The following is a 20,883-nucleotide window of genomic DNA, read 5'->3' as shown; positions in this document are numbered from 1 at the left end:
GTGCTTTTTTTTTTTTTTCTTTTTAAGTACGCGGGCCTCTCACCATTGTGGCCTCTCCCGCTGCGGAGCACAGGCTCTGGACGCGCAGGCTCAGCAGCCATGGCCCACGGGCCCAGCCGCTCCGCGGCATGTGGGATCCTCCCGGACCGGGGCACGAACCCGTGTCCCCTGCATCGGGCAGGCGGACTCTCAACCACTGCACCTCCAGGGAAGCTCTCCTGTGGTGCCTTGTACATATAAAACACTTTCTAAGCAAACAGTAATAAGTTCTCAAATGCTTTTGTGTAAAATCCATGTTCAATAAGCAAACCACAGTCAGGGGATTATGAATTGCTAAGGACTACGGAAGCAGTATTTTGTAAGCCAGTAGTAGGATCAGGTAGTGGCTAAGTATGGAATTCTTCTAACCTCATTAATATCTTTTATAAACTAATACATATTTTTAGGTATAATATTCTGAATTCATTATAATTCCTACAGCTGTCAATAAGTCTAGTTAATTTAGAGTAAGAAATACGAAAAGCAAATTGGGGTAGGAATTGTGATCTCTGAGATCAATGAGTACTTCTTAAGCAAAAACTGATTCTCCTTTAGATTGTTATTTACAGCATGTAACTATACACTCTTTCCATAAGTATAACCCCCTTGGTGTTCTGCTAATAAAACAATAATTAATAAAAATGATTAATAATCTATAGGACAGTATGAAACTGAAATATTCATAAGATAAATATTTACATATTTAGAAAATGTGAGTGATGAGAATTATAGGTGTAGTTATTTGGAAGCTGTAAGAAGGCCTATGCTGAAAGAAGGCCTGAGAGACAAACTATTCAAACTTGGGTATTTGGTTAATGTTTTCTCAAAATGAACAAAGTGGGTCTGCCACTTGAAAGAAAACAACTGATAGTCCTAGTAGTCCAGCGGTTCTCAACTGGCGCTGTTTTGACCCCCAGGTGACATCTGGCAATGTTTGGAGACCTTCCTCGTTCTCACACCTGGAGGGTGTAGGGGAGATGCTACTAGGTAGAGGTCAGAGATGCTGCTAAACGTCCTACAATGTATAAGGCAGCCCTCACAACAAGAAATTCTCTGGCCAAAAGCAACAATAGTGTCAAGGTGGAGAAATCCTGTGGGTGCCAGTGATAAAAGCTAAGTTTTCAAACTAAAAATATAAAAATTTAAATTTATTTTGACTTCATCTGTCACCATAAGCCTGACAGTTTCCCAATACTTAAAGACTTTTCTGATGAGATAAGTGGTGACATTAACGAATGTGAATTTTTGATATTGTATAATAAAATTTGCCAACACTTGGAAGATCCACATAACTCAGTCAACTAATGTGTTCCAAATGACCAATGCATGAGGTTAAAAAATTATGCTTGATTAAAACATCCATTCAAAGTATAAAATATATCAGTGGATTTTAATGCAGCAGAACATAAAAGGCTAACTGCTATGGTTCCAGATTCCACACTTCAATAACTTTAATAAACTACTACTAGTTAAGTTTTAGTGTAATATTAAAGAAGAATTTCCACAATTTTCTGAAAAGGCTATTAAAATACTGCCTTTTCTAGTTACATATCTGTGTAAAGCTGAATTTTCTTCATACACTTCACCAAAAGAATGTATTAAATAGACTGATTCAGCAGCAGATATGAAAATCCAGCTGTCTATATTAGATTAAATCAGGTGTTTAAAAAATTTGCAAAAATGTAAAATGCCACTATTTATACCTTTTCTGAAAATGGTTATTTGCATTAAAATATATTATTTATGTTACCATATTATGGTCTCCTACTGTTACTATTAAATTAGTTACTATGTTAAAAGTTTCTCAGTCAATTGGCAAATTTACTGATATTGGTAAATATGAACAGAAATAGATATAACCCACATAGATAAAAGCTCCTTGGCGGTCCTCAATAAAAAGAGTAAAAGGAGTTCTGAGACTAAAAAGTTTGAGAACCACTGATTTATATATTGTAGTTATTGAATGCTGATGTTTGGATTACTAAATATCCCTATTTTCCAGGTATTGGGACAGAGATTAAATTATGCAAAACTCTAGGTATAAAGTTTGAAAAACAGAGTATTTGAAATCTCCCAAATAAAACAAATCGTATGTTCCTTACAAGATCAACTGAAAGCTATCACAGGCATACACATATGACTAAAATGGCTTTGAAATTATTGACAGTGTAACCAGAAATTGGAAATGAAGCCATTGCAAGGTATTTCCAGCCTTAGCCTTTGCCCATCATAGCCACTTTTTAATCCCCGTTATCTTCAAATACCCTGCCATCTTCCAAAGTGCTATATGCCACGAAGTCTTACCAACTTTACAGATATGAGTTTATTAAAGAAAACTCTTGCCAGTTAAAGATATTAAGGAATTATCTGCAATATAACAACTTTATTTAATTCATTAGGTGCCAGAATGTTGCCAACATTTATGTCATGAGAAACAAACCAAATTATTAAAAATGTGTGTTTCAATATGTTTCAAGACTGAAAAAGTCTATTTTGCCTATCACAAAACAAAGTAATTCTTTACTTTGATAAAACATTTGAAGATGGCCCTGTCCCCGTGAGAATTAAGGTAATACAATAGTATTTTGCTGATGTTACTAATATTACATCTAAATAAACAGGTGTATTAATATGTATTTTATAATGACATAAAAAAAACAAACCAAGACCTATCATCATTAGGGTGAAGAATGGTTAAATCTCCAGGCTGGAGAGGGCATACCTACCTAAAGCTTTCAAAGATGAAAGGGAGACTACGTTAAAATATCTGCCTAGGTTTTTCTGTGAGCATTGAATACACAACTTTGGAACATCTCTCACACAAAAATATCGAGTGACATGTTGCTTTCCATCCCTCCTTTTTCAAGGGTATAGAGAGGTTAAGACTGTGAGCTCTGGAATTGGAGTGCTTGGGTTTAAATTCCTGCACCACCATTTACTGGTAGTATAACACTGGGCAAGGTACTTAACCTTTCTGTGCCCCAGTTTCCTTATCTGTAAAATGGACATAACAACAGCAACTATCCCATAAAATTGTTGTACAGGCCACCTGAATATGTGACTTAAAACAGAGCTTGATAATATGTGACTTAAAACAGAGCTTGATAAACAAGAAACACTCAATAGATGTGAGTGTTAACTCACATATGAGTTAACACTTAAATGTGACTTATAACAGAGCTTGATAAACAAGAAACACTCAATATAATATAATATGTGACTTAAAACAGAGCTTGATAAACAAGAAACACTCAATAGATGTGAGCTATTATTGTTGTTATATTAAGTATTATTGTTACCTAATTCCCTAAACTACATAGGATAGCAACCACAAAACCACGGTATCCAGGGCTGACGTGACATGACAGACGTAGGAACATACGTGACTGTGAATCTTTTCCTTACCAACACTAACATTCCTTTAGTTGAAGGAGGGAGATGGATACTAACAATTACTGAGTAAGAGCTAGTATAAATTATAGGGCTAAAATTAAAAAAGAAAGTAGTTAGCATTGAAGTGAATTTAGAAATAACTAACAATAAATTTTAAAGTACTAGGTCACAAAAGGGTCATATTACAGATTTTACAAAATTTAACAGACTCTCCATAATAATATAATTATACATTTTTTTTCTAGAAGATTATATAATACTAAGAGATGAGTGGACGCTGAAAAAAAAGGGTACTGTTTGGATCAATACCTTCTGTCTAAAGCCTTGAGACTAAGGAAAGAAATAGCAATTTCTAGAAAACATAAACAGGTAAATAAAACAAAAGAACCATTGCCTTCTCATGTGACAGAGGGCACATCCAACTTAGAAAAAAATTAATTGTTGGGTGTTAATTACTATAATACAGCAAGTATCTAGCATCACCATTACACAACACTTTAGGTTTAAAAGGTGCAGAATTCCCTCACTGAGCCATTTGCTGAACACTTACAGATGAACTAGGCACCGTACTCGTACTAGATATGGAGGAGACAAAGGTGAAGGAAATACAGCGCCTGCTTCAGGACGTTCACAGCCTTTTGGAGAAGACATATATGTAAACAAATAATTCAAGTACCACAAAATAAATATTTAAAAAATAGCGATTTGAATGGAGTGCTCTGGGAACTTTGAAAGGGACACGGCTCACTGCCAGAAAAGACTTTATGAAAGAGGTAACATTTGAGCTGGATCTTAAAGGTGAACAAAGAGTTTTCAGATTGAAGGAGAGACATTGTAAACATAGGGAACAACACGTGTGCAAAAAGTATGAAGTAATAAGTCTGGAGGACGGTGACATTTCAGGTAAGGCACCCAGTGATGCACTGGGTGCCTGAGGCGAAAATGAGGCAGGAGAAGGAGGTCTCAGGCTATGTCAGACTGCGTCTCCTGTGCCTTGGGCAATCCTGTGAGCAATGAGGTCCCCGTAAAGGTATTCCACCAGAAAACTGACACAGTTTGGTTTCTTAGAAAAACAAGTCTGGGGCTACTCTGGAGGACGCACTTAAATAGAAGACAACTCAAATCTGAACCTGCTAAGTAAGAACCCTGTTAAGCTATTATTCTCATCTTGCCTGAAAAAATAAGCTGCTTTAACAAAATAGTGTTCCTAAACAGATGATCAAAAATCAACGTAAACTGCCATCATCAAGATTAAGAGAACCAAACTTTGTACACAAATATATCATATTAATGAATTATTATAGTGATCTCATAGAAAATTATTAATAGGGCTATAATAAAACAAATATTCAGCTCCAGAACACAAGTCAAATATTTTTTAAAAGGACAAAATATTATATATACTCCAAAATATCAACTACAAAGTAGTTTTATTTTTACTTCTTCATACTTTTGGGTTCTCTTGAAATTTTCCACAATAAGCAAGGAATACATTTATAATCATTAATAAATTTTAAAAGCATTCACTGTTTATTGCATTTCATAAACAATTATCTTTATAAAAATTCTAAAACTAAAATATTACCTTTTTGTCCCCTTGTTTTCGTCTTCTTAACCCTGGTCTATAATCATCTCCAAATCTCAGAAAGTAATAGTAAGAAACTAGCCTCTCAATAGGATCCCTTATGACATTAATGTAAATTGGCTTCTTCTTCACACCAAATCTGAAATAGAGAAAAATTTAAAAGGTGAAATCAACCCTTTCATTCTGTTTGGGGTGTCCAGAAATTGAAGTTTGAGGTATTAATTCTATATGGAAAAAAACATGAGTTAATTAAATAAAATACAGTATGTGGAGATTGGAAAATATTTTAGGATTATACTACAATAAAGTAAATAAGAAATAAGAATTTTAAAATTACAGCTGAAGATAAAGGAGAGAAGGGAAAATTGAGTGACAAATAATTTTAAATTTTACTAGCAAGAATTACATAAAACATTTCAATTTCACATAGCAATGATTTCTCACTTCTGACCCACCAAACTAGATAAACATTGTCAATGGATATAGCAGAAGTCCACACAAGCGCGATCATTTGAGCCTAACGTCTGTGACGCTAATTTTAAAGACAAGATAGAAGTGAAAAACATTAAGTCTTCAGCATTATTTCCTTAGGGAATGATAGAGAGTTGGAGGAACACAGAAGGAGTATATTTTAGCCACCCTTGCAGATCCTAGAATTGTCTAGCTGATTCCTGTTCTAATATCCTCACTTATCCCAGCCTTAAACCTTAGTGTTATCCTGACTCTCCTTTATTCTTCTTTAGCACGGTTACCAAGTCCTTCTGATTTTTTCTTTTGTAGGCTTTCTCAGAGATTTGACCTGTCTTCCTCACTTCCTTTCTTGTCACAATTGCCCTCTTTGTAGGCCTCTTGCTTGGATTACTGCAATAATTGATGGTTTTCTAATAATAAGAATTGGTTTTCTTGCATCCAGTCTCTCTCCCTTTCAGTCTACCTTCATACCAATTCTCAACTGATATTACCTCATTTATTAGATCACTCTTCTTAGAAACCTGAAATACCCCTACTGTTTATGTTGACTTCTAACCCAAACTCCTTTGCTTGGTTGTTAATGTCTGCTTGCCTTATGTCTTGGGTTCCACCTTACTTATCTAACTTTATTTTCAACTCTCCTCAAACAAGAAACATCTATCTGTTACAGTTAGGCCCACCTCTTCTGCTTCCCAACAACTCCTGTTGCTCCTTACATGCCTTTGCTCATTCTATCTTCCTTAACTAGAATGCCTTTCTCATTGTCCTATTCTTTCTATTACATTCATTCATTCAAAAAGTACCTTTTCGTGTATCCAATATATTCCAGGAACTATTCTAATATTAGGAAAACAGCAGTGAAAAAAAGGGAAAAATTCCTCATCCTTCTGGAGTTAACATTCTACTTGGGAGAGACAGAACATAAACCAGTAAATAAGTAAATATGTTAGATGGTAAAAATACTAAGGAGAGAAATGATGCAGTGCATGGAATAGGGAGAAGTGGGGAGAGGACAATTCAAAACAGGGTTTTCCAGGGAGGCAGCAGTATTATTATGTGATGAGAAGAGAGCCATGTAGATATCTAGGAGAAAGTGTTCCAGGAAGATAAGACTTCGAAGTATGAAGGCCCCAAAGCAGCTAAGTGCCAGGCATTTTTGAGGACCAGCAAGGAGGTCAATCTGGCTGCAGCAGAATCAGGAAGGGGACAGTAACAGAGAATGGGAGTGGAGAGATGGGGGTGGTGGTAGAAGACGTGCAGATCACGTGGGCCTTGTAGAGCATGTTATGTATCAGGAGGGAGGCCTTCCTGAGTCAGCCGAGAAGCGTCACGATATGGAATCCGATGTACAGCATGGCGACTATAATGAACAATACTGTACGTACTGTATACTTGAAAGTTGCTACGTCAGTAGGTTTTAAATGTTCTCATCACGACAGCAGCGACAACAACAAGATGGTAATCATGTGAGGTGAGGATGTGTTAACTAACCTTATTGTGGTAAACATCTCACAATACATGTGTATAGCAAATCATCACATGGTACACCTTAAACTTACACCATGTTATACGTCAATTATGTGTCAATAAAGCTGGGGGAAGAAAGGTTATTGGCTGTTGTTTTGGAATAAACTGAAGCGGGCAATAACAAAATCTTGTGAAGTCTAGGAAGTCTTCCTGACGACTCCAGCATACAGTGCTATCTGCTCTCATTTGACACCTGCACCCAGGAGCTATCGCTATCAGGCAGTTTTACTCTTGGCTTGTCCTGCTAGCGTTTCTCCTGTGAGTCTTTCCTCCCCAATAGCATTATAAGCCACGTGAGGGTAGGCAGAGTGCTTCACACTTCCTTTATATATTTCACAGGGCCTGGTATACATAAATACTTGCCTACTGGTTAGTACTATTTGAAAGATTAAAAAAAAATATTAGCAATCTCTGTAAAACTGGGAATCACAGTGAGAAATGAGAAAAGTAAGCTTAAGTTGTATGACTCAATAAGAGATAGTGAAAGTTGCTTATTCTCTTGACAGTCTTGATATGTTCGCTCGTCTGTCCAGAGAAACCCTCAATTTAGCTAACTGCTTATAACAAATTTCCCTTCTTACTAAAATATTTTTTCAAAGGCACGGAAAAGCACACAGCTAACCTGACTAGTTTCACATTTTCCCCTTACTTCTGCCTGTTACAATAAATGTCTTACGCACAGGCATTCTATAAATGTTTTATACTAAATGCTTAAGCAAATGAGTAGTGAAAAGAGACCACAGAAGAGAAAAAAGCAAGGTGCCTGGATATGACTCGATTCTTTTAGCTTCTGAATGATTGTAAATTAACTGAACAGGAAGTCCTAACTTACAAACAGGCTGTATTCTATAAAATTGCTTTGTGTGTAAAAAGGGGTCAACCCTCCTGAATTCTAGTCCTTTTCTCATCATTAAGTAAGTGTAAGTCTAAGTCACTAAAATCCTTTGTACATATGGAAATACTGAAAACTACACAGAACTTTTTGGTAAAACGGTATTATATTAAATTTGTGAGTTGGTTTATTAGAACTTGGGACATATTGTTTTCACTGAACAACTCATAAACCTATAAAACCAACAATTCAGTAAAATAATCTTTTCACAAATTTTTAAAGGAAGAAACAGTATTGTTGCAAATGTACGGCACTGTCAAATTAGGTATCAGGGTAGAAGCTCCATGAGGGCAAAGGATTGTTTCTCTCTTGTTCATGGCTTTGTCACTAGTGTTCAGTAAGGTGTCAGAAACATAGGTGTTGGATATTAAAATTAGGTTGAATAGACCGCTGTGAATTGGCCACTTACAAAAGCCTTTTTGTGGGACGGTGCACCCACTAGTGAGAAGAGGGTAGGTAGGGAGGTATCAGGGATACACAGCTGCTACCTTAACTGCTAGAGCTGTCTTGTAAGAGGAATCTAAAAGGGGGAAGCACAGGGCAGTGGGGCAATGACTCCATTCTTAAGACTGTGGAATTCCCTGGGAACCTCCATTATCATCTCCATTATTAGCCACTGATCCACGTGAACTATATTCCCTTGGGAATTACTTCGTCCCAGAACATCTCCTACCAATGCCTCTTCTTTTTTGCTTTCTGCTAGCCCCTGACATGTGGAACAGATAGCAATTCTTACCAAGTAGAAGTGAAAGGGGGATATGGCACTTGACAAAACTCTTCCTGCTGTCTGGGAAATGACTTTCTGGGGCATGGCTTTGGGTGGTGCTTATATGTATGAAACATGGTTTTAATGAGATAACCTATGTGAACTTATTCTGAAAATGGCTAAGAACTATTATTTATAAGCTAGGGTATGGCTGTATAGACATAAAGGCAAGGAATTATAACTGAAAATAGGCATGATAAAAGAGCATCAGGCCACTCAGCTCAGCTAGTTAGGAAACAAGCATCCTCTTAAGTTTGTATGTTTAAAACTTTGGCCAAACAGGTAGTTTTGTACCAGTGGAAAAATATGTTCTGTAGTTGCAGACTCCAGCTTTAACCCTGGTCAGTCATTTGAGCTGTTCTTCAGGAGGGCTCAGATGGAAGAGTAGAAAACCCATCTTCCCTCCAGGAAACTAAACTATCATTGACCCATTAGAACATAATCTTCCTAGGAAGAGAACAGCAGATTTGGTAGGAATCTGCAATGTTATATGGCGATCAAAAGGGAAAAAATATAATCTGAGCAGCAGGTTGGTAAGAAACCTTATTCTTGCCATGTCAGCATGTATGTACGACAGCAAGAGAGACAAACCAGGCACATTTCCTTACACCCACACTCTGTATAGCCTAGGATGAATGAACAGTAAGAATAGCTAAAAGAACAAGTGCATACTCAGAACTTTTGAAAGGAACCTTGTCAACTGGCTAGACAAAGCCTAAATGGAAGATGATGAAGCTGAAGGAGAGCTGAATAGCCTTTGGGAAGCATTAACGCTTTGAGATTTCTGCTTCATACCAGATTTAACACTTCTAGTTAATCAGCAGTCTCACAGGGGGAACAAAGATATCTTATACAGTCAACCTATGGTTGGATGAATCTGTGGATACGGAAACTGCAAATAACAAGGGAGGACTGTACATATTTATTCTGGACTCTCTTATCTCTAAAGTGTTCATAGAAAGCTTCAAATCCTTCTAGTGGTAAGTTCCCATTGTCTTGTTTCAAAAACAGTGAATGACCTGTTGGTATTTATTGGTCCCACTGATAATGATGTTAAGAATAAAAGGTTTTTAAAATAATTATTTATCTTTTAAAAAGAACATTCATCTATTAAAATGGCCCAAATTTTAAAAAGGGGGGAGTGTGGTCCAACAATACCGAAGGCTGGTAAGGATACACAGCAACTGGAACTCTCATGCACTTTTGGTGAGACTGCAAAATAATAAAGCCACTTGGGAAAACAGCTTAGCCGTGTCTTACAGAGCTACCATACAATTCAGCAATCCCACTTCTAGGTCCTCCCCAAGAGAAATGAAGACATTGTGTCCACACAAAACCTGTATGCAAATGTTTTGACAACTTTATTCATAATCACCAAAAGCTGGAAACAACCCAAGTATCCAGGATCTGGTAGATGGACAGTAAGGATGGTGGTGCCTCCATCCTTACTACTCAGTAAGGAACTAACTACTGATACATGCATCAAACTGGATGAATGTCAAAAGCATTATGCTAAGTGAAAGAAGCCAGGTTCAGAAAACTTGGTGACTGACTAGATATATGTGGCAAAGAAAAGGGTTGTTCAAGATGACTCTAAAGTTTCTTGCTTGGATGTTTTGATAAATAAAAATGGGTAAACTTCCCAAAAGAGAACATTGGAGGCAAAGAGAGAATCTTGAGCAATGCCTTATTAGGACTTGGGAATAAGGAGGGCCAGCACAGAGTCAGACAGGGAGAAGAAAACACCAGTAAGACAACGTGGTAACTGAACGAAGACAGAGTTTTAAAAGAGCCTAACACAGCTCTGTGTGAGTCACAAACTAACTGCTTCACATACATTATCATATTTAATCCTCACAACCACCCATGAAGTAGTTACTTTAATTATCCTCATTTTACAAATGGGGAAACTGAAGATCTGAAGTCATGTGGCTGAGACTGCTGAGCTGGGAAGGAACTGAGGAGGATTTAACTAGAAATCTAAATCTGACTTGAGACATTACTCCTTAGCATCTACAGGATCAATGCTACAGAAAGAGCTAGTAATACAAATCAATAAAAAGCCAACTCTCGCATATTACTTGCAATGATTAAAATAATTTTAAAAATGTTTCTACAGTGTTTGTGACATATTTGTTGAAAGTTGTAGAAAGTGGTGCAAACTTCAACTGGTTCAGCAGATAAGTACAAGGCAAAAGGGACAATCTCACATGAATCTACATACTACTAAACTTGTCCTGACATATCTGTTTCTTTACTGATTTACCTCAATTGTTCTGAAAAGACAACAGGGGTGATACAGAGAAACCAAAATGATGGTGATGAAAACCCATACTCATTCCTGGGGATGACCACAAAGGTACACACCTGACGTGGACCTGAATAAAACTGACTGTTGGATCAGGAATAATTTCCAAATATATTTCTAAGACCAGATGCTGACATATGACCCTAGGTAGCTAGATCATAAAAAATCTCAGCAGAGTCTGATCAAAAACAGCATTAAAATAGTTTTCTTTTAGCTGGACATTATCCTTTATAAAGGAAAATGTTCTGAAAAAGGTTTTTGAAAGAGATGTTCAAATGTTTTTCTTTTGTATAAAATTTGAAGAAAATCAAAATGGGAGTGATAGATGCTGCTGATAAATGAGTGGTATAAATTTAAAAGGGAGAATAATCTGTAATATTTTCACTGTTCATAATGAATCATAATGAAGTGATAATAATAGTAAAAAAGGGGGTTTCAGTGAACTCACTGAGGACAAGAACTGCAACTTATTCAACTTTATATTGCCTGCACCCTAGGACAATTTGAAAATGTCTAACCTACACAATTTTTTTCCACTGGAAAATTTCTAAATTTATGATGTTAGCATATCTGCATTATTTTAAAATGGTTTGTTCACCAATTAAAAAAAAACAGTAATTAAACACTAAAGGGAAAAATGGAAGGAAGAACTAGGAAATGTGCTTAAAAAAGTAAGGATAGAGTTAAGACAAAAAGGAATAAGACAGGATAGGAATCAAAATATGTAACAAGAAGATATTTTTGTTATTATTCTAAAGTTCTGAATAAAAACAGATAAACCAAAACAGATAACTGTAACCAAAACACAACGTGAGCAGATATCAGCTTGCAAATAAAATGTGTGCTTCTTAGTGATCAGTCTAAATTAGAAACTACTTTTAATACTTTATTTAATACTTTATCTTACTGCCTGGGTTTCCTGGGGTCTCCTGGGTTTGTACTCTCTTTAGTGTTTCTGCTAAGGCAATTGAAAAGCTATGTGACTAAATATCTCTTTCATCAAATTTGACGGTTTTCTCCTGAAGGCAAGTAGTTTAATGGACTCCACAACGTACTACACCAGTCAAGAATATGTTTTAAGCAATAAAATATTTAAAAAATTGGTAAAGTGATGTTCCTTTCCTCTTCCTTACTCATTCGTGGTGAGTATGACAAACTAAAAATTATTTTAAAAGATAGTAGTTACATCTAAAATAGTTTGTGACTATATACATCAAAATACATTTCTGCCTGTTGATTTTTTTAAGGTATTTGTTTAACATCTTGTAAAGGTCTATTAAAGTTTTTCACAATACATATTGCTTCCAATAAAATGAAACACATTAGGAAAATATTCAAACCCTTAAATGTTCATGTTAATATTTAAAAAATGAGATTAATCTTTCCAAGAACCTTTATATTTTTTTAACTGCAAAAACCCTAGCATACACCAGAACTTCATTCTAAGTACAAGACTTTTGCCCAAAGCAAAAGCACTCAATATATTATTTTAATAATGAAAACCTCAAGTATGAGAAACCAAGCTGTGTGTGGAAAAAAAATAAATCATTTAGGTGAAAAGGTAACAAACATTCAATTGAAGGATAATGCAGCCCTGAGGGAAAATATGCATATGAATGAAGTTTATGAAATTGGTCCAATGCCTCTGTAAAGAAAAAATAATTCGTTTATCTTAAAGCTGCCTATAAAATGTTTTCAATATTGCTGTATGAATTATTTATAGAAAAATGTACATCTAACTTTAAAGCAACCACTTTACTGTAAGATGTTGAGTGCTGTGGAAGAAACTAGCAATAAGAATATATTGTTCTATGTATGTAATATTTGGGAGACTCCTTTTAATTACGGGCTTTTCAAAAAAGTTCAGATTTATTATCAGTGTGAATCCGTAATATTTCATTCAACTTCTTTTCAAATTTGAGAAGTTAAAATGACAGTGGGATATCAATTAAATTTTTGGATTTTACACAGAATGCTCGTTCAAGTTGACAAATACATGAGGGTGTATTACTTTGAAGTCATGACTGCTAATGCAATGACTGAGCAAACATGTCTAAGCTTAAATAATTTAAAAATCTATTTTTAATGTTTTTGAAGTTAGTGCAGAGTTTTATTAGGGAAAAGATCTGCATTTGAAGTTTTCCTATAATGATACTCAATGTGTTACATAAAACGTTTAAATGGATTCATCAAGCCACGTATGTTTACAGAATATTCCTTTTGACCAGTTTTCTGATTAGTACTTAAAGCAGCACAGACTCTAGGGGGAGCCCCATAGTGCTTGGATACTATATGTAAGCCTGTTGTTTTATGAACTTTTCTTCAGAGAATTATGATAGGAATACCTTGATCCCATGCCTCCCCCAAAACATGGAAAATGAGAGTTAGTTATGTCCAGATTCAGGCAAATCACTATAAAGGAAAATCACTTAAAAAAGAAAGTGTCTTTAAGGAAATCAAAAAATACCTAGAAACAAATGACAATGAAAACACAATGACCCAAAACCTACGGGATGGAACAAAAGCAGTTCTAAGAGGGAAGTTTATAGCAATACAATCCGACCTCAAGAAACATGAAACATCTCAAACAACCTAAACTTACACCTAAAGCAATTAGAGAAAGAAGTAAAACTAAAAACTGGTTCTTTGAGAAGATAAACAAAATTGATAAACCATTAGCCAGACTCATCAAGAAAAAAAGGGAGAAGACTCAAATCAATAGAATTAGAAATGAAAAGGGAGAAGTACAACTGACACTGTAGAAATACAAAGGATCATGATAGATTACTACAAGCAACTACACGCCAATAAAATGGACAACCTGGAAGAAACGGACAAATTCTTAGAAAAGCACAACCTTCCGAGACTGAACCAGGAAGAAATAGAACATTTAAACAGACCAATCACAAGCACTGAAATTGAGACTATGATTAAAAATCTTCCAACAAACAAAAGCCCAGGACCAGATGGCTTCACAGGCGAATTCTATCAAACATTTAGAGAAGGCCTAACACCTATCCTTCTCAAACTCTTCCAAAATATAGCAGAAGGAGGAACACTCCCAAACTCATTCTACGAGGCCACCATCACCCTAATACCAAAACCAGACAAAGATGTCACAAAGAAAACTACAGGCCAACATCACTGATGAACATAGGTGCAAAAATCCTCAACAAAATACTAGCAAACAGAATCCAACAGCACATTAAAAGGATCCTACACCATGATCAAGTGGGCTTTATCCCAAGAATGCAAGGATTCTTCAATATACGCAAGTCAATCAATGTGATACACCATATTAACAAATTGAAGAATAAAAACCATATGATCATCTCAATAGATGCAGAAAAAGCTTTTGACAAAATTCAACACCATTTATGATAAAAACCCTGCAGAAAGTAGGCATAGAGGGAATTTACCTCAACATAATAAAGGCCATATATGACAAACCCACAGCCAATACTGTTCTCAATGGTGAAAAACTGAAATGATTTCCTCTAAGATCAGGAACAAGACAACAGTGTCCACTCTCACCACTATTATTCAACATAGTTTTGGAAGTTTTAGCCACAACAATCAGAGAGGAAAACGAAATAAAAGGAATCCAAATCGGAAAAGAAGAAGTAAAACTGTCACTGTTTGCAAATGACATGACACAATACATAGAGAATCCTAAAGATGCTACCAGAAAACTACTAGAGCTAATCAATGAATTTGGTAAAGTAGCAGGATACAAAATTAATGCACAGAAATCTCTTGCATTCCTAGACACTAAAGATGAAAAATCTGAAACAGAAATTAAGGAAACACTCCCATTTGCCATTGCAACAAAAAGAATAAAATACCTAGGAATAAACCTACCTAAGGAGACAAACTACCTGTATGCAGAAAACTATAAGACACTGATGAAAGAAATTAAACACGACACAAACAGATGGAGAGATATACCATGTACTTGGATTGGAAGAATCAACATTGTGAAAATGACTATACTACCCAAAACAACCTACAGATTCAATGCAATCCCTATCAAACTACCACTGACATTTTTCACAGAACTAGAACAAAAAAATTCACAATGTGTGTGGAAACACAAAAGACCCCAAATAGCCAAAGCAATCTTGAGAAAGAAAAATGTAGCTGGAGGAAGCAGATTCCCTGACTTCAGACTATACCACAAAGCTACAGTAATCAAGATAGTATGGTACTGGTACCCAAACAGAAATATAGATCAATGGAACAGGATAGAAAGCCCAGTGATAAACCCATGCATATATGGTCACCTTATCTTTGATAAAGGAGGCAAGAGTATACAATGGAGAAAAGACAGCCTCTTCAATAAGTGGTGCTGGGAAAACTGGACAGCTACATGTAAAAGAATGAAATTAGAACACTCCCTAACACCGTATACAAAAATAAACTCAAAATCGATAAAGACCTAAATGTAAGGCCAGGCACTACAAAACTCTTAGAGGAAAACATAGAACACTTTATTACATAAATCACAGCAAAATCCTTTTTCACCCACCTCCTAGAGTAATGGAAATAACAACAAAAATAAACAAATGGGACCTAATGAAACATAAAAGCTTTTGCAAAGCAAAGGAAACCATAAACAAGATGAAAGGACAACCCTCAGAATGGGAGGAAATATTTGCAAATGAAGCAACTGACAAAGGATTAATCTCCAAAATTTATAAACAGCTCATGCAGCTCAATATCAAAAAAGCAAACAACCCAATCCAAAAATGGGAAGAAGACCTAAATAGACATTTCTCCAAAGAAGATATACAGATTGCCAACAAACACATGAAAGGATGCTCAACATCACTAATCAGAGAAATACAAATCAAAACTACAATAAGGTATCACCTCACACCAGTCAGCATGGCCATCATCAAAAGATCTACAAACAATAAATGCTGGAGAGGGTGTGGAGAAGAGGGAACCCTCTTGCACTGTTGGTGGGAATGTAAATTGATACAGCCACTACGGAGAACAGTATGGAGGTTACTTACAAAACTAAAAATAGGACTACCATACAAACCAGCAATCCCACTACTGGGCATATACCCTGAGAAAACCATAATTCAAACATTCATGTACCACAATGTTCATTGCAGCTCTATTTACAATAGCCAGGACATGGAAGCAACCTAAGTGTCCATTGACAGATGAATGGATAAAGAAGATGTGGCACATATATATAATGGAATATTACTCGGCCATAGAAAGAGACGAAATTGAGTTATTTGTAGTGAGGTGGATGGACCTAGAGACTGTCATACAGAGTTAGTCTGACTGTCATACAGTAAGTCAGAAAGAGAAAAATAAATACTGTATGCTAACACATATATATGGAATCTAAAAAAAAAAAAAAAGGTTCTGAAGAACCTAGGGGCAGGACAGGAATAAAGATGCAGACGTAGAGAATGGACTTGAGGACATGGGGAGGGGGAAGGGTAAGATGGATGAAGTGAGAGAGTGGCATGGACATATACACACTACCAAATGTAAAATAGATAGCTAGTGGGAAGCAGCCGCATAGCACAGGGAGATCAGCTTGGTGCTTTGTGACCACCTAGAGGGATAGGGAGGGTGGGAGGGAGATGCAAGAGGGAGGAGGTATGGGGATATATGTATATGTATAGCTGATTCACTTTGTTATAAAGCAGAAACTAACACACCATTGTAAAGCAATTATACTCCAATAAAGATGTTAAAAAAACCCCACAAAAACGCCATTCACTCAGGAAAAGAAAAAAGTCTCCTTAGAATATATCTCATTTTTAAAGCTAAAACAAGGTAGCCCGAGGGGAAATGTGTCTTGGCTGAGAAGCAGACACTTCAGGGCACCAATAACTGAGTAGTGGCTCCTTTGCTTTCTCTGTTCTCAGTCAGTGACGTGGTAAGTCATACTCTGATTGGCCTCTAGCTTAAAACTTGGGGCGCTCCTAAAATAGAGTCATTTGACTGTACAGGAAGCAGAAACATAATAATAATAAATAACTTAAAGGGCATTACCTAAATTTAATCTACCTTGAATTTCTAAAATTAATATGACAATTATCGATTTATGAACACTAGAGGGCAGTAAAACACTAGAAGGTATATTTAAATTACATATCTAAAAGTGGCAAACACAAGCCAGTATGTTTTTTTAACATCAAAATCATAATAATTTAATAAATTGATTCCTTTTTAGGTTGCTAAAGTACAAAGCATTCTTTCGTGTATCATTTTAGATTTAACTTACTTTGCAAAATCCAAATAAGAAATGTGCCCATGATAAAACCCTGGTTTCATCTCTTTCCAGGAAGTTATATTCTTTACAAAGCGCACCTAAAAAAGGAGAACATACTCATTATTTAAGTACAATTTAAAGAAAATGAAGTTTGGTGATAGCAAAATACTTTTCATTTAGACATTCAAAAGCAATCACACCACTCTGACGATTACAGAGCTTGAAATACAGGCTTCAACTAAGGAAAGCATAGTGTGACCTGTAATTGCTAATTCATCATAGAGAAGCTACTGTCACCACCCTCAGAAAAGAGTGAAAGAGGATCCTGAAAACAAAACTGCACAAGGCAACCATTTACGACACAGTGGAGTGAGTACATTTATATGGGGAGGGGCAGGGAGGTGAGGGGAGGGGAGGGGAGGGGAGGATGGGTACCAACACCCAAGCTGAAACAGGCAGCACTTCAGTATGGGGATAGTCTATGCAAATCTGTTTTCTTCTCAGACTCTTGTTATTCATAAAAATTCTCATTTATTAATGACTCAACAAATAACAAATATCAACTAATCCTTAATCCAAATGATTAAAGAAAGGATGAGAAACAGAAGACTTTAAAGAGCTAAGAGCAGATATCATAAGCTTGAGCAGATATCATTAACTTGTTGATAAAAAAGCTTAATAACATTAGAGGTGTGATACACATAAAATTTTTAAGATATCTAAATATTACTATTCTAATCTATTGGAATTAAAAGTGTACAAAAGATTAGTTAATATAAAAATTATTTAACTGTAAATATATTATTAAAATGTTAAAAACTGGCTAATAAAGAACTTTATAAACCAGCTGCGAGGCAGTGATACATAATTTCTCAAAGAGAAATGGTATAAATTTCTAATAAGAAAATCTCTGCATGACCAACAGTAGGTGGTTGAAAATCTCTTCTGGAGACTAGAGACAGGGTGGGGATGGGTGAGGGGTTGGGGGCCCAGTGCCCCCTGCTGCACTGAAAGCATCTGCAAGCTGTGACCTCAGCCTCTAACACACAGGACTGTCAATCACATACTTCTGACAATTTATCAGTCTTTCATTTACATTTTAGAATAGAGTTAGTCACATGGAGATATTCTGGCACACTTCTTACCAGCTCAGTCAATAAGTTAATAGCCATGAATGATGGCTACCTCCTGGATAAGGCCCATTGGTAAGGACAGAGTAGGGAAACAGTGCAGAAGCAACCTTAGGTCGAAGGATGTGAACTAAGGAAAAATGGAAGATTCTGGAAATAGAATTTATTTTTTAGGGGAAGCATCAATAACTCATATACTAAGAGAAATAATGGAGTTTTTAGAAGGGAAATGAAATGAACCTTATGTTATTATCTTACACACACACATCCTTAACATCTGAAAATTGGATGTAGATAACAAAATTATTTTGCATTAGAGAATACACAATTATATTTTTGCAGATATTTGCAGTTTTCCCCCACCGAAACAGTGTGATTTGAGATTACCAGGTTCTCAAATGTGTGATTTGAGATTACCAGGTTCTTTCCTATTTCTTCTTCAAGTAAGGCATCAAATAGAATAAAAATATCAAGTGACAAGTGAAAAAGAAACAGAAAATAAAAACTTACATAACCCATAAACTGAATCCTTAAAAAAATTTACATGTTGAATATGAAAAATCCTTATAATTTTCACTTAATGGTAAATTAAACAAGCTTTTGATTCTATGAAAATCAGTTTCAGTATTTCAGCACCAAATGAGGGAGAAATAGAAGGCAAAGAGAATAGGAATGGTAGGTGATGGTTCAAGGGTGTTTAAGACATATTTACAACTCAGCTCTATTTTCCAGAAGCTGATTTAATATGGATGTGATGGTGTAAGAGGGAAATGAAAGGAGATGCCAGATTGAAGTCTGACAAAACTGTGCTATATAAGCGAAATGTTAGAGGATCATAGCACACTGTGATGAAAGACTTAGGTGTAAACTTCAAGTATCCTTTTTTCTTCCACCCTTCCAAAGAACAGTCAAGATCAAACTAAATCCTCCTAAAGACACACTTCATCTGCCATGTGTCCTTCGATGTGAGGTGAAGAGCCCAGGAAGCTGGATGAGATCTGGACTGCTGCCGGGCTTCCCAAACTCAACGTGCAAATGAATCATCTGGGACTCTTGTTAAAACACAGATTCTGATTCAGAAGGTCTGGAGTGGGGCCCAAGTTTCTGGACTTCTAACAAGTTTCCACGTGATGGCCAGGTCAATGGGCCACACCAAGGAACACGACTTTAGCGTGTGTGGGCCCAGGACCTAGCTCTTGGTTTTATCAACGTGAAGCTTGTTTCCGCAGCACCTGCAAAGGAGGCCTGAGGTCTACAGAAGCTCTTTAGCAAGGATATATTCTCATAGTCACTGCTTTTGTGATATGGAAAAAAGTATACTGAAATAGAACAATTTTTTAAAGAATATCTTACAAGCTACCACAATATATAAAAAAGAATGGGGGACGGGAGCAGAATGACCCTGGTACTCAGTCTTCTCCATCTATCCACACACAGTGATGCCGGAAGCACATCAGAACCAAAGCATGCCAAGAAACACAGTATTAAAAGTAACAAAATAAGTAAAAGGGTTATGCCTCCAGGTGGACTCAGGGAACAGAACAGAACAAGGCATGAATCTTCTACTGCTGTCACCAAACTCAAACTCTCTTGTTTATAGAATCAGCATTTTAGAGGTGAAAGGGCCAAGGATATCCTGTACTCGTTATTTTATAGATAAAGAAACTGAAGCCCAAGAACCGTATACCTCAGATTTTGGTCCAATCATCCTTCTATACCACTGGCTAATTTCTTTAATCTATTATTGTCCAATTTAAACAAGGGAGGGGGGAACCAGAAGGATTTGAAAGAAGAGCAGACAGATATCGTTTGTACTATAATTCTGATCAACAAACTTGGACACTGAGTATTTCAGGCTTTATCCACTGCTCAGGAAACCCCCGAGATCCAGTCATTCAAAACTCCTCAACCTCTAAGATCGCAAAGCTCTGTTGATATATCTCTCTCAATTGTTTATTTTCCTCATTACATTCATTATAATCTCAACTTCCAATCCGCCCTGCTCACTACTCTCACATTGTTCATACTGAATAACCCTTTTTCAACAATGGCCGCTGACTCACTCTTGCCTTTTTATTATCTTGGGTAACCTCAGGGGTTGAACACTGCTGGTCAAAACTAAGAGACCCAGACTAAATGCCTCTGTAGGACTTTGGATTTTATTTTACTAAATTAATTCTGACATAAATTCAGGTGGGTTATTATTGCTTTTAAATTCCCTACACTATATTATTGCTAAGTCTCCAAAACCCGCAGAATCTTTCTCTAATCTCCAACTAAGAGAATACTGAAGGCTACGTACTTAATATATATGTATACGTATGTTTTTTCTTTCATCTCATCAACATTTAACTCAGGCAATCTGCTAAAGTCTCATTAATAGAGCTGTGGCTGGTTTACAATTTGCAATAAATCAAAAGATGCTGAGCTGAGATTTACTTCACAGGAAAGAAAAAAGTGCTAAGCAAACAAATGTTGTCAAGAAGGTTAAAGTGGTGGTTCCCACTAATCTGGACAACGGTCTGAGC

The 20,883-nt window shown here is 36.2% G+C and overlaps 1 protein-coding gene across 1 annotated transcript in view; it reads right to left on the bottom strand.

Annotated features, from left to right (window-relative positions):
- HS2ST1 (heparan sulfate 2-O-sulfotransferase 1) overlaps nt 1–20,883 on the bottom strand; it is a 197,368-nt gene that overhangs the window by 11,340 nt on the left and 165,145 nt on the right. The window contains exons 3-4 of the mRNA XM_065888991.1: nt 17,238–17,323; nt 5,018–5,156 (exon numbers count right to left, since the gene is read on the bottom strand). Coding sequence (XP_065745063.1) covers nt 5,018–5,156; nt 17,238–17,323 — 225 coding nt within the window. The remainder of the gene's footprint in view (nt 1–5,017; nt 5,157–17,237; nt 17,324–20,883) is intronic.

This window comes from Phocoena phocoena, chromosome 1, assembly GCF_963924675.1.
Source record: "Phocoena phocoena chromosome 1, mPhoPho1.1, whole genome shotgun sequence".
Lineage (NCBI taxonomy): Eukaryota > Metazoa > Chordata > Mammalia > Artiodactyla > Phocoenidae > Phocoena > Phocoena phocoena.
This window is presented reverse-complemented; position numbering and strand designations above follow the sequence as displayed.